The sequence below is a fragment of the Oryctolagus cuniculus genome, chromosome 9, assembly GCF_051225735.1.
Source record: "Oryctolagus cuniculus isolate XC-2025 breed Fujian yellow rabbit chromosome 9, ASM5122573v1, whole genome shotgun sequence".
Classification (NCBI taxonomy): Eukaryota; Metazoa; Chordata; class Mammalia; order Lagomorpha; family Leporidae; genus Oryctolagus; species Oryctolagus cuniculus.
The window spans coordinates 16,601,009-16,616,567 of NC_142875.1; the positions used below are offsets into that span (position 1 = coordinate 16,601,009).

Below are 15,559 nucleotides of genomic sequence, written 5' to 3' on the forward strand. Positions count from 1 at the left end.
TACAATAGTTACTCTATTAACTGACATATAGACAGTTGCCTGCATAATTTAGAAAAAGAAGCTTAGGGGCCGGCACTATGGCACAGTGGGTTAACCCTCCACCTGCAGTGCCAGCATTCCATATGGCACTGGTTCTGGTCTGGGCTGCTCCTCTTTCCATCCAGTTCTCTGGTGTGGCTTGGTAAAGCAGTAGAAGATAGTCCAAGTTCTTGGGCCCCTGCACCTGCATGGGAGACCCAGAAGAAGGTCCTGGCTCCTGGCTTCGGATCAGCGCAGCTCTGGCTGTTGCGGCCATTTGGGGAGTGAGCCAGAGGATGGAGGACCTTTCTCTCTATCTCTCCCTTTCACTGTCTGTAACTCTACCTCTCAAATAAATAAATAAAAATCTTAAAGAAGAAGAAGCATTAAGTAATTGGAAGCATCATGGTTTATGTCTCAAAGCAAAGGCTCCTAATAAAAATAACTTATTCCATTTAAAACAAACTGATATTGATATTTATGCAAATTTATATGTAACAGCAAAGTGAGATAATATGCTTTTTGTTTATAGTGTGTGTTTATTTGGTTAAATTAAAAGCAACCATCTCTTTAATCAATTTTTGTTTAATAAAGAAGTACCTATTTGATGAGCAAATAGTTTTCCTAAACAATTGCCTTCTAGAAATTATACAATAATATCTTTTTAAGTTTTTAGGACCTTTAGATGAAGATTTATATGTGGAAGATTTTTACTTATTGGAAAAAATTACGTTTAGCAATGTAGCAGAGAAAATTAAAGGTGTTGTTGAAGCAATGGAAAGCAATTCAAAGAAGTAAGTATTTTTTATCAAAATAGCAGTTCATCCTGGGGTCTGTTATTTTGTATCTGATATTTTATTTTTAAGATTAGAAAATGTTTCAAATACATAGAGAAATAAATTTAAAATAAAAGTCATATTTAGAAATAAGTAATGACATCCAGGGGTGGGAATTGTAGTGCAGCAGGTTAAGCAACTGCTTAGGATGCTTACATCACATATTGAAGTGCAGATTCAAGTCCTGATAACTTTACTTCTGATCTAGCTCCCTGCTAATTCACCTGGGAAGCAGCAGATAATTGCCCAGGTAGCTAAGTGTCTGCCACCAATGTGGGAGACTCCAATTGAGTTCCTGGTTCCAGACTTTGATCAGACCCAACCTTAGCTGTTGCAACAGATGCAAGGAGTCTCTCTATCTCAATCTCAATCTCTCTCTCTCTCTCTCTCTCTCTTCCACCCCCTCCCTTCCCCTCCCCTCCCTTCCCTTCCCTTCTCCTCCCCCCCCCATCTCCTTTTCCTTCTGTCACTCTGCCTTTCAAATAAATAATAAATCTTTAAAAAAAAAAATCCATTTATTCACCACCAACAGCCTTTAGCTGTTACTTTTTTTTTTTTTTTTGTCTTGGATCTTACTGTTGATAACCATTTTCTTAAAGATTGAGTTTATGTTCCCTATTTGTATTTATACCTTTTGCCTCATATCCTCATATGTAAATATCCATTATTAAGGTTACTGTGTTGAATGTCTTGACATTTTTTAGAGAAATGCTATTATACCATAGGTTTCTTTTGCTTCCTGTTTCCATAGGAGCTTTAACTGTTAATGTATATAGATAGAGCATTTTTCAAGTCATTGATTACAACATGATATATGAATCTTTCTCTTCCTCCAAATCTCATACATTGTTTGTCTTATTTATGTAGCATAAGTGAACTTATTATGAAGGTCGATTCCCTTGTTTCTTCTTTGCCTAATCGTGGATCTCGGTATGATGTCACATTTCTTAAAGAGAACCACAGGTAAGAATGTAATAGTATCTGTGGATGTGTTTTTTGAGTTGTTGTCAATACATTCTGTGCTCATTGTTTCCATTTGTTTTCATAATGTATTAAAATTTTTAATTAAGAATTGTGCTAGTTATTTTATAATAATAAAATTTCATTTAATTATATATTCTAATACATAAAGGATAATATATAGAACATGAATTTTGTCATGAGTTCTATCTAGTATGGTATGTTTGTTTTTACTGTCATATTCAAGATCATTTTTGCAGTATCTAGAGATAATCATTATAAATGGTATCACCTTTGTATTTTCAGTGTATGAAAGACACTGTTATAAAGTTAAATGAAAATAGCCCTTATAATAAACAAGACTGGGAACAGGAGAGGGAACAGGAAGAGAGGTGGGAATGTGGGTGGGAGGGTGGGTATAGTGGGAAGAATTACTATGTTTCTAAAGTTATATTTATGAAATGTATGCAAATTTTATAAAATTAAGAAATTTAAGAAGACACTAAAGAGTCTCATTAATCCAATATACATGTACCTGTACACATAGTTGTATGCATATAAAGAAATTTGAACTATATAATATTTTACAACAGCATGTCCCAAAGTGTGTTCTATGGAACACTGCTCTGGGAATGTATTCTGAGGGGATAGCTGTTCTCTAGTCAAGTGAGTTTCAGGAACACTGCATCTTATAGACTCCTTTTGGAGCTTTTCAGTGTGCCTCAACATATTAATGGTTCTGAGAATTTTTATAGCTAAAAGAAGACAAAGGAAAGAAATTCATTTTTGGTTAATCGAGTAGTTAGGTAAGTTTTATATTTGAAACATTTTTTTTGATTAAAATTTTAGTACCATCAGAAAAATTGGGTTTTAGAAAACAGGCATCAGACAGATACTGTTTTAGAATAATAAACTAGCTTAATTTCATGTATGATGCAGCTCCTCAATGATATACTTAAAAAAAGATGCATCAAGCTGCACTGACATACGCAGTTTTCTGTGTCACAAGAATGGAGCCTTTAGTTTGGGTTTCTTAATTATGGATCACTATGAAGAAAAGTCAGTTATGTATGTTATAGAAAATTATATCATTTCATTCTAATCCCTACATTATAAAAACAATCCAAACTAGCACTTGAAATAGCTGACATTTTTTGTAAGTTCTCTGATTTATGATAGGTACAATATTATGTTACCTGTATTTGCTGTTTTAAAATAACATATGCTTTAGCTATAATAAATCTAAAATATCTTCACATATGTATGAATAGTCTTAACTTCAGGGAAAATTACTTTCTAGAGAAAAACTATCTGGCACTATTTAAATGTTTTAAGCACATTTAGTGAAATTCTTTTTGTGAACCTCTTTGAGTTCTTAAATACCACATGGTGAAATAATTCAACTCAAATTATGCAAAATTATTATAAGTGTTAGTTACTGTATTGTTTCATGTGTATAGAGATTTTGATTTCTTTGGAAATTTTTACTCCTTCATTGAATGTGTGATATACTAGATCTTTTATGTTTGTTAGAGTCTCTATTTCTTTTCTCATATCTGTCACCATGTCCTGCTTATTTAGCCTTCTGACTTATTTTACTGAGGGAAGGGTATGATGTGACTTTCTGATGGTGGTTGTAATTCTCTTTATTTTATTCCTGGAGAATTATTATAAATATCAATGTATATATACATGTTGAAATGCATCAGTGTTTATACAATAACACATACATACATAGTATCTGCCTTTTTAAAGCATGCAAGTCTAAGTAAACTGCCATTTTCTGAGTTCAGATATATAATTTGGGCAGTTTCTGTTTTCTATGTGTTTGCATGTGTTACTATGATATATTTATCCATATTGGCTTATGTTGTGTGACACAACATGAGCTTCCCTATTGAGACAAAGCAGCTAGCATTTAAATCACTTAACTAGTTGTGTGATTTTTTCTTAGCCTCAATTTCTTAGTCTAAAAGGTAGATGATTGTATGAGGTTATGATCTACTGCCTTGTATGTAGTAAATATTTAATACATTGTAGGTTTTATCTGTATTTGTTACAAATATAATGTGGAATCTCTCATAGTTTGGAAGTCACAGAAGTAAGATTGAACATGAAAGTTAAACCATAAAATCAACACACATGGATCAGGGTAGAAATGAGGAAACCATCTGAAATGGAGGATCCAAGCCAGAAAGACTTAATGTTAACCTCATTGGAGGCACATATAGTGGCCCCCTCACGTTCCATAGTTTCTGTGGTTAAGTATGGGCAAATGAAGTATTTCATTACAATGTTACAATGAGGTATTTTGAGAGAGGACACATTTGCCTAACTTCCACTATATTCTCACAATGGTTCTTACTGTTATTCTCTCTAGTGCCTTAAGTTATAAATTAAATTATAATTATATATATATGTGTGTGTGTGTGTGAGTGTGTGTGTGTGTGTAGAAATAAGTATAGATATGAGAGTAAATGAGAAATGTAGTATATAGTAATCATATGTATGAATCAGTTCTATCTGTAGTTTCAGGCATCCATTAGAGGACTTGGAACATAGTCCCCATGGATACAAGGGTACTATATCAGCGCACCGTGCTGATCCGAAGCCAGGAGCCAGGTGCTTCTCCTGGTCTCCCATGTGGGTGCAGGGCCCAAGCACTTGGGCCATCCTCTTCTGCACTTCTGGGCCACAGCAGAGAGTGGGACTGGAAGAGGAGAAACCAGGACAGAATCCGGTGCCCTGACCAGGACTAGAACCCGGTGTGCCGGTGCCGCAGGTGGAGGATTAGCCTAGTGAGCCATGGCACCGGCCCACTGTCTTTCCCTATTAAGGAAGATTATAGTGTTTTGTAACTACAGTTCTTGAGTACAAGTATGATCACATAGAAATTACTCATTTAAGGCTTTTTGGTGAGATATATGTAAAAGTACAGCGTAAATTTCATGGAAAATTAAAGGATAAACTTTCTGTACAAAAAGTTTTGAAAACAATGCAAATGAGCATTCTTTAAAAAGTTCATGAAAATGTGTATTTGGTCATTTGAGGAGTAAACCAGCAGATGGAAGTGATAGCTCTTTCCCCTTCTCTTTATGTATGTGTGTGTGTGTGTGTCTCTCTCAAAAAAAAAAAAATGACTGGTTTTAAGTTGTGCTACAAATGTACAGTAATTTTGTAAAAATGTTTACCTAACTAACCTAAAGATAACTAAAGGAAGCAACAGTTATAGAAAGTCACTTTAATAATAGAACATCAATTTATTCCACTTACCTTTTAGCAGTAATCATCCAGTAAGGTATATTGTCTTGACTGCCACTCTAATGTTAACATAATTAGAGTTGTATCAACTGCATCTAAAGTGTCTTTCAGTTTCTTTTAAGAGGACCCATATTTGAAGTAAATATTTACATTAACTTTTATTTAATTGCCAAATTGTTTCTCGGCATTTTGACTAAGATCAAGTGTATTTAATTGCAAAGCAATTGATCTTCTCAATTAAAAAAGCCTTTCTGTACCAAAGAATACTAATCTTCCTTTAATTTTATGTGTGTGCTTCTCTTTTTAATAAATTTATTCATTTACATAAAGATAATGGATTTTGTGTAATGCATTTAGTTCTAAGAACATAATGATACTATGCACACTTCCTCCCTCTTCATTCCTTATTTATTTTTACTTTTGCAGTGACTTACTTTCAATTTGATTTTAATCACAAGCTTAATCCTCAGCTAAATAAGAAATTCAGCAAGTAGAAAATAGACCTTTGTTCTTCAGGTGTGTGGACAAGGGTTATAAACAATAATCAAACCTGAAAATGTCAATTACACTCATATACATTACATATTTCATACTGTATATATCAACTACAGCAGATAAGAGAAACATAATCATGTTTATCTTTTGGGGACTGGCTTATTTCAGTAAACATATGCTATCCAGTTGCATCAGTTTTGTTGCAGAAGAGAGGATTTCATTCTTTTTTTATTGCTGAGAAGTATTCCATCATATATACATACCATGTTTTCTTAATCCAGTCGTCAGTTAATGGGCATCTGTGTTGGCTTCATATCTTAGTTATTGTGAATTGAACTGCTATAAGCATGGGAATCCAGATAACTCTTTCATATACTAATTTCATATCCTTTGTCTCAAGAGTGGGATGGCTGACTCATGTGGTAGATGTATTTTCAGATTTCTGAAGAATCTCCATCCTGTCTTCCATAATGGTTGTAGTGGTTTATATTCTCACCAGCAGTGGATTAGGGTACCTTTTCCCCCACATCCTCTCCAGCATTCAGTTTTTTTTTTTTTTTATTTTTGGTGATAGCCATTCTACCCAGGGTAAGATGAAACCTCATGTGGTTTATATTTGCTTGCCCAGATCACTACTGACCCTAAACATCTTTTCATGTGTCTGTTGATCATTTGTATTTCATCTTTCTTTTTTTTCAAAGGTTTATTTATTTTATTTTAAAGGCAAAGTTACAGAGAGGCAGAGGCAGAGAGAGAAAGAGAGGGGTCCTCCATCCGTTGGTTCACTCCCCAGGTGGCCACTATGGCAGGAGCTGTGCTGATCCAGAGCCAGGAGCTGCCTCTGGGTTTTCCACATGGGTGCAGGGATCCAAGCATTTGGGCCATCCTCCACTGCTTTCCCAAGCCATAGCAGAGTCAGACTGGAAGTGGAGCAGCTGAGACCAAACCAGCACCCAAATGGGATGCCAGCACTGCAGGAAGTGGCCCCACCCACTAAGCCACAGCACCGGCCCCTGTATTTCATCTTTCAGAAAAATTCTGTTCATAGCCTTTGCTCATTTCTGAACTTATTTGTTTTGTTGCTTTTGAGTTTCTTGAGCTACTCATACATTCTGGATATTAATCCTTTATCAGTTATAGATAGTTTGCAGATACTTTCTGCCAATCTGTCAGTTGCCTCTTCAATTTCTAGAGAGTTCCCTTTGCTGTGCAGAAGCTTCTTAGCTTCATGTAATCCCATTCATCTATTTTGGCTTTTATTGCCTGTGCTTCTAGGTCTTACACAAGAAGTCCTTGCCTATGCCAGTGTCTTGCAGTGTTTTCCTTTAGTAATTTCATGGTTTCAGGTCTTAGATTTAGACCATTGCCTTCTCTCATTGTTCTGTATACAGAGATCCAGTTTTCCCAAAATTTGAAGAGACCTGTCTCCACTGAATGATTTTCACTCATTTGTCAAAGATTAGTTGGTTGTAGGTGCATGGATTAATTTCAAAGGTTTCTAATCTGTTCCATTGCTCTACATGTCTATTTTTGGGCCAATACTGGGCATTTTTTATTATAACTGCCCTGTAATATGTCTTGAAATCTAGTAATATGATGCCTTCAGTTTTGTTTTTATTGTTTAAGATTGTTAAGCTCTTCTGAGTCTCCTGTGTTTCTATGTGAATCTTAGAGTCTTTTATCTAGTTCTGAGAAGAATGTTCTTCTTATTTTGATTGGGATCTCATTGAATCTGTAAATTGTTTAGGGTAGTGTGATCATTTTGATGATATTCTTCTAATCCATGAATGTGGAAGATTTTTTCATTTTTGTGTCTTTATTTCTTAATGTTTTGTAATTTCCATTATAAAGATCTTTCACATCCTTGGTTAAATTTGTCCCCAGGTCTTTAAATTTTTAGTAGCTATTGTGAATGGGACAGATCTTAGAAGTTCTTTTTCAGTCATGGCATTGTTTATGTATCCAAATGCTATTGCTTTTGTATGTTGATTTTATATCCTGCAACTTTGTGAAACATTTTTAATGAGTTTAATAATCTCTCAGTGAAAACTTTTGGTTCCTATATGTATAGGGTCATGTTATCTTCAAACAGGAATATTTTTACTTCCTCTTTTCCAATTTCTGTCCCTTTGGTTTCTGTTCCTTGCCTAATGGCTCTGGCTGAAGATTCCAAAACTCTATTAAATAGCAGTAGTGAAACTGGGCATCCTTGTCTGTTTCTGGATCTTGGTGGAAATGCTTTCAGCTTTTCCCATTCAATGTGATGCTGGCTGTGGAGTTTGTCATATCTTGCCTTGATTATGTTGAGGAATATTCATGTTATACTCAATTTGCTTTGTTTTTTTTCCAGAAAGAATGTTGTTCTTTGCTATATTTAGTAAGTTTTGATATGTTATAATTAGCGATTTTTTTAAGTTAGCCTTTAATTTCTTCTATAATCTATTTTTTCATGTTCAGTGTCCATTAGTTTGCATGTTTTATAGAGTTTCTCATGTTGTTAACTTCTAGCTTCATTTCATTGTGATCAGAGAAGATACATGGTACAGTTTTGATTTTTTTGATGTTGTTGAGATTTGTTTTATGGCCCAGCATTTGGTTGATCCTGGAGAAATTACCATACATTGATGAAAAGAATGCAATTGCTGCAGCTATAGGATGAAATGTTCTGTACACATTAGTTAGATCCATTTGGTCAATCGTGAAGATTAGCTAAGGTGTTTCCTTGTGGATGTTTTTTCTCTGTTTGTTTGGTTCATCTGTCCATCGATGAAAGTGAACTGTTGAAGTCCCTCATTATTATTATATTGTGCCCTGTGTTTTGCTTTAGATCAATTAGCATGTGTTTTAAATAGCTATGTGCCCTAGCACTGGATGCATATACATTTACTATAATCAGATCTTCCTGTTGAATTGATCCTTTAACCATTATATAATGCCCTTCTTAATCTCTCTTAACAGTTTTTATGTTAAATTCCATTTTGTCTGATTTTAATGTGACTACTGTTATTTTTTTTTGAGTTTGCATCAAATATCTTTTTTAATCACTTAACTTCCAGTCCAGGTGTATTGTTGGGGAGGTGTATTTCTTGTAGATTGCAGATAGATGAGTCTTGTTTTATTAATCCATTCAGCCAATCTGTATCTTTTAATTGGAGAATTTAATCTGTTTACATTCAAGGTTGTTATTGATAGGTGATGACTTGGTCTTGCCATTTTCCATAAATATTCTGATTATGTGTTTTGGATCTCTTTGGTACTGTTAATAGGAGGTCTTCTGCTTTCACATTCTTTCATGATAATGACTGTCTTTGTTTCTGTGTGTAGCACATCCTTAAGTATCTTTTGTAAAGTTGACCAGGTGGTGACAAATGCTTTCAATTTCTGTTTGTTTTCAAAGGTCTTTATTTCACCTTCATTTATAAATGAAAGCTTTGTAGGGTACAGTATTCTAGGTTGACAGGTTTTTTTCTTTTAGGACTTGAACTATATCCCTCCATTCTCTCCTAGTCTCTAGGGTTTCTGATAAGAAGTGAGCTGCCAGTTTTGTTGGAGATTCCCTTTGAAGGTAATCTGGCATTTCTTTTGTACATTTTAGGACATTTTCTTTATGTTTCGCTTTAAAGTTTGCCTATAACATGTGGGAAAGATCTTTCTGATCATGTCTGTTAGAGGTTCTGTGTGCTTCCTTTACTTAGATGCCCATATCTTTCCCCAAATAAGGGAAATTTTTGGCTGTTATTTCACTGAATAGGTCTTCTAATACATTCTGTCTTTCTATACTTTTAGTAGCTCCTAAGACACGTATATTTGTTTGGTGGTATTCAGTAAATCTTAAACACCATTTACAGTTTTTCTGATTTTTTTCTTTCTTTTTTTTAGACTGAGATATTTCCTAATATTTGTTTTCCAGCTCCGGTATTCTTTCTTCTGCCTCATCAATTCTTTTGTTCAGGGTTTCCACTGTATTTTTTATTTCACATATTGATTTCTGCATTTCTAATATTTCAGTTTGATTTTTCTTTAATATCTATCTCCTGGCAGAATTTTTTATCCATGTCATCTGTGGATTTCTTTAACTCATGTACTTGCTTCTCTGTAAATTTGAGTACTCTTAGGATCCACATGTATTCTTCTTGATTTGATAAACTTTTTCTGTTTTGTAATATGTAAAGTATGTAATCTATTCATCCTGTATCTAAGAAAAAGATTTCCTGTATGATTCTAGTGTTAGAAAACAGTGATTCTGGACTGGCACTGTGGCATAGTAGGTAAAGCCGCCACCTGCAGTATTGGCATTCCATATGAACACTAGTTTGAGTCCTGGCTATTCTACTTCCAATCCAGTTCCCTGCTAAAGTGCCTAGGAAAGCAGCAGAAGATAGTCCAAGTCCTTGGGCCCCTAGACCCACATGGGAGACCTGGGAGAAGCTTCTGGCTTTTGACTTCAGATTGGCACAGCCTCCAGCAATTGGGGCCATTTGAGTAGTGATCCAGCAGATGGAAGATCTCTCTCTGCCTCTGCCTCTGCCTCTGCCTCTGCCTTTCTGTAAATCTGTAAATATGCCTTTCACATAAATAAATAAATCTTTAAGTGATTCAATTGGGATATTCTACACTTTTCATAAAATACATACTATTAACTTTTAATTATATTAAATGTAGTATCAGGTATTTCCCCTGGCCTTTTCTGGACGTGTAACATTTTCCCATTTCCCTTCAAAGATTAGTCTGTCTTCTGATTTAAACTTAGATCAGTGGAAGACAAAATGGAGAATACACAGGGCATGAGGTGAGAAGGAGAAGATGGTCAAAAAAAAGTATAATGAATTTGCATGTTTATGTTCCAAAAGGATGTGTTAATTATTTTGAAATGCCAAATTTTATCAAGTTGCCAAATAATTTCATCATTCTCAAATATGAGGAAATACATTCAACGAATACAAATGTCAATTCACATTCTTTATTATATAATCAATGAGAATTTTGAAGGCCTAAAATTAACAGTTTTTATTGCAATGATACTTTTTTTAAGATTTATTAACTTGAAAGGCACAGTTATATAAGAGAGAGGGAGGCTCAGAAAGAGAAAGAGATCTCCCCATATACTGGTTGATTTTTCCAAATGGCCATAACAGCAGGGGCTGGGCTGGGTGGAAGTCTTGATTATGGAGCTCCAACTAGGTCTCCTATGTGGGTGGTAGGGGCCCAAGAACTGGGGACATCTGCTGCTGCTCTCCTAGGCACATCGGCAGGAGGCTGAATTGGAAGTGGAGCAGTGGAGGCTCAAACTAGTGCTCATGTGGTTTATCATTGTATACAGTTGCTTAACCAGCTATACCACAGTGCCAACTTCCAGTGATACTGTTCCTTGAAGAATTTTTTTAATGATTTGCAAAATCTTACATTTTCTTGAATTCATTCCTGTTTTTTTCTTTAGTAAAAGGTGAAAGATTTATACGATCTGAAGAGAAACCAGAGTGTGTGTTTTGTTTTTTCAAACACTGTACTTTCAAATTTGCATTTCATTGTGTGAAAGGATGTGTGAGAAACTTATTAGGATGTACATAACTGAGATCATAATTAATGAGATATTTGTACATACGTAATCCTTCATCTTTCATCTTATTTTCTGTTTTCCTAGCATTATAAAGATGAGTCCTCAAGAGAATGATATGTTCTTTGATGTCGTTGCTATTGTTGATCCATTGACAAGAGAAGCACAGAAGATGGCACAGATATTAATTGTAAGATAATATAAATTAGACTGATTTTTTAATTTAGAAACTTTTGTGTCTGTTCTCAAGTATAATCAAAAGATTTTGCTCTCAAGTATTAACTTTATCAACATTGAATAGACTCTCAAATTTCAGTGTGGGGAATGAAATAACAGCTATGCACAGAATGTAATGATAGTGCTGAGTTTTGGTGTTGCCATGGACTAAGAGGTTTCTGTCTCACGTGGATTTTATATTTCAGTATATGTAATGTGTTCCACTGAATTTCAAGCCCTAATCCCCTATGTGAGTATATCTGGAAATAGGGTCTTTAGGAGATAATTATGGTTAAGTGATTTCATAAGAGCAGATTCCTTGGATAATAGAATTTGTACCCTTACCAGGCAGCCTGTGTGAGTGCATAGACATGGTAGGTGCCTATAAACCAGAATCAACTAGCACCTTAATCTTACACTTTCCAACCTCCATAGCTTTAAAAAAAATCAATTTCTATTGGTTAAAAAACTCTGTCTGTGATATTATGTTGTGGCAGCTCAAGTGGACTGATCCACTTGTCTTCCGCTGCTGTAAAGAATGATGTTTGGAAAACCTGATACATAACCTTATTTAGGTGAAGCTTAATGTATAGTAAGTAATGCTAGTCAAACAGGCAAAGCCAAGGGAAAGGGGAACCTTTATGTCCATTGTAACAAAGACCAAAATAGCAGTACCTTCAACAAGATTGAAGTCCCTTTCCTCATCTAGCAGTCCAACTGAATGCTGACAGTGCTGCAAATATAGCCTCCCAGTGTGAGGAGCTCAGTTACTGGTTAATTTTTTCGCCATTCTCAGGAAGCATAGTCAATCAAATGGTGAAGGATCACAAGTCAAGCTCTAACATCTTTTCTCCATTTCAGCTGTTAGAACAAAGAGAACAAGGGTGCAATCTCAAAGTTGGACACCTCTCTCCCATCTTTTCACAGCAGAGTGTAGCTCATTATGTTACTACACTTAGAGACCAGAGAGACTAGAAACTGTGGCCACCAGCCCTAAATAACATTTTACTAGTAGGAGAAAATCAAAGTTAAAAGACAGCTATCAGTCTGAAAGGATATTATATGGCTTACCATTTTACTGAGATTTCAGAGGTTTAAATTATAATTAGCTTTCAGTAGTTAAATTTGATTAAGCTGGTTAGATTAGAAGGCCATGTTTTTCTTTTGATCAAAATTTTGCTTGCATCCTCTTTGAAATTACTCAGTGCTTTCTTATAAGACATATTTTTAAAATGTGTATGCATAGATTGCAATTTTTGCACCAAAACAAGTTTTATATTTTAGTTATATTTCCCATGAACTATTTGAAGTATATTTGTATTCTCAGAAGTGAAAAGCTGTTTGTCCTTTGATAGTGGCTTTACTTTTGGAAACAGGCAAAGGTATTTAATTAGTAAGAGCTATGATACTTCTGTGTGAATGGTCTTCAAAAAGTTCGTGGAAATATTTATAATGAAAACAATAATGTATATTTTTGCATGAAAATAAACTTATCTTTTATTTACATTTTCTCAAAATGCCATTGTATAATCTATTAAAATTTCAAAATGCTGTTTTTCTCTGAAATCTGTTTGCACTGCCATATCATAGTAGAAGGAGGATTTTAAATAGCTGTTGTAAATGTATTAATGTATATAAAAATTTTTGGAAAGAGTTTCCCGTACTAGCTCTTTAGTAAGTAAGTCAGGTAAACTAAATCCTATGACTGATTTCCCTGTTCTCTATTTAGCGTTTTCATGCCATCAAATTTGTACTGCAAGGGGGCCCTGCCAGCATTGCATATCAAAGCACTGACTCAAGTCCCATTCAATCTCAGGCTGCTCCTCTCCAATCCAGCCCTCTGATAATGTACTCAGGAGGTTTACAGAAGATGGCCCCATGTGCTTGGGCCCCTGCCACCTACGGAAGACCTAAATGGAGTTCTGGGCTCCTGGCTTTTTGCCTGGCCATTTGTGGAGTGAACCAGTAGATGAATGTGTCTCCATCTCCCTCTCCCTCTTCCTTTAAATCATCCTACCTTTTAAATAAGTAGGTAATTCTTATAGTTTTCTGTATTTAAGTTATATACTATTCAGATAATTCTTTGGAAGACATTGATAGTAATTTTATCTTTGAGGGGTAGAGTTATCTAATGCTTTTTAGTGTACACATTCCCTATTCCTGTGGATGTCATTATTCAGAAAAAAATATTGTTTACCTTGAAATTCTTTATATAAAGGTAGATTTTTGAAATAAGAAATATAAAATTGTGGAGATATATAAGTATGAAATTGTGTTCCAGCTTATATAATTGGTAATAATACCATGCCTTATTTCTTAGCAACTTTAACATTTTATAGAAAAATAATTTATTGAAAAATGGTGTTTCATTCAACACTTGGGAAAAGCTGTATTTTTGCGACCTCTTTTGAAGTATGAGAAGTGATAGAATGGGAATGAGAACTAAAAGCTCTTTAATTCTTAGTTTATATATTCTAATCCCTTATCAAGTATTTTTTGTTACATAAATCTGGGTTTGTGTTTTATTTTTTGCTTTCCCTTTACTTACTTTGTTGCCTAATACCTTTTGTATCTTCATTGACTTGTTAACTGTGTAGGGATGGGAATTATCAAAATTAATGATTGTCTTCCTACTTTTAAAATATATACATGTATTCTTTTATATATATACACAGATATAAACACACACACTTTACATATATAAATATATGTATTACATTTCTATATTACATTTATATTTCTATTTATAAATAATAAATATTTATAAATTATTTAAATAAATTATAAATATATAAATTTAATATTTATATATCGAATTTTTATATATTACATTTATATTTATATATATAAACTGTATATATATATAAAAGAATACATGTATATATTTTAAAAGTAGGAAGACAATCATTAATTTTGATAATTCCCATCCCTAAACAGTATAAATAAATTAATGTAATATATATTTATATATATAAATACATATAAATTTATATATGTATAAGTATATATATAAAGAAAGTTAGGGGGAGGGATGGAAGGAAGGGAACACTTACCCATCTTTTGGTTCACTCCTCAAATGCCCACAACAGCAGGGGCTGAAGCCAGTAACTGAATGCAATCCAGGTCTCAAACATGTATGATAGGAACCCAATTTCTTAGGCTGTTACCACTGCCTCCCAGGGTCTGCTACATTATCAGGAAACTGGAGTCAGGAACCAGAGCCAGCTGTCAAACCCAGATACTCACATATGGGAAATAGGCATCTTAACCACTATTCTAAACACTCACTCTCCTTTTACCTACTTCTTATGCCTTATAGAAACAAAAAGAAAGGAAAATAGCATATTTCATTTATATGTAGTCAAGAACTTCCTACATCTCTTAAAATATAGGATAAGATTCCAAAAGGATCAGGGTACCCTTACCAGTGTTACTGCAAGGTGTCCAGTTTGTATTTGTAAATCAGGATTCCATCAATTATTTTACTTGTTCTTCAATAGTAAGGAAATTTAGATCCTATGAAAGAAATTTTCATTATGCAGAAAGAAGACAGTGTAACCCTGGTATATTGAAATCAACTGTTGGAGTTCAAATCTTACCTCTTGCATGACTGATTTGTGAACTTGGGCAAATTACTGAATCTTTCTTTGCCTCAATTACAAAGTACTGCCTATCAGGATATCATAAGAATGGAATGAGATAATGAATATAAAGTGGTAATGCAGTTACTACTATACAATATATGTTCAATAAATGTTAGTTGATAATATTGTCTAATTTTAAATGGGGGAACTTTTTAAAATAGGTACTTGGCAAGATTATCAACATGAAGATGAAGTTGTTCATGAACTGTAGGGGTAAGCTTTCAGAAGCCCCTTTAGACAGGTGAGTCTGAACATAATTCTGCTTTTAAAAATTGGCAAATGCTAACAAGAAAAAAGGAGAGCCATTTTTCACTTTTTTTTTCTCCTTCACAATGTGCTTCCCTGAAATAGATCAGATTACTAGAAGTTATATTATCTGCAATTGATGTAAAATGGGTGTGAAATGAAAATAACTGAACTGTATAAATTTATCCAATCTAATCCCAGAATTTACATGGATTTATATTTACCCATGGATATTTCTTGAAATGTGATCTGGAATACCTATTTAGAAATAAATCAATGGGAAATAAAATTGAATGACGTTACTTATGGTTTAGCTGTACTTTCAGTAC

General features: G+C 34.1%; 1 protein-coding gene across 12 annotated transcripts in view; it reads left to right on the forward strand.

Moving 5' to 3' along the window:
• UGGT2 (UDP-glucose glycoprotein glucosyltransferase 2) overlaps nucleotides 1-15,559 on the forward strand; it is a 246,604-nt gene that overhangs the window by 156,624 nt on the left and 74,421 nt on the right. For all 12 annotated transcript variants that reach the window (XR_016212759.1, XR_016212760.1, XR_016212758.1 and 9 more), the window contains 4 exons: nucleotides 688-812; nucleotides 1,722-1,817; nucleotides 11,212-11,314; nucleotides 15,146-15,225. Coding sequence is in view for 8 of the 12 variants with exons in the window: in XM_089303495.1 (XP_089159621.1) it covers nucleotides 688-812; nucleotides 1,722-1,817; nucleotides 11,212-11,314; nucleotides 15,146-15,225 (404 nt within the window). In the remaining 4 variants the exon portion in view is untranslated. The remainder of the gene's footprint in view (nucleotides 1-687; nucleotides 813-1,721; nucleotides 1,818-11,211; nucleotides 11,315-15,145; nucleotides 15,226-15,559) is intronic.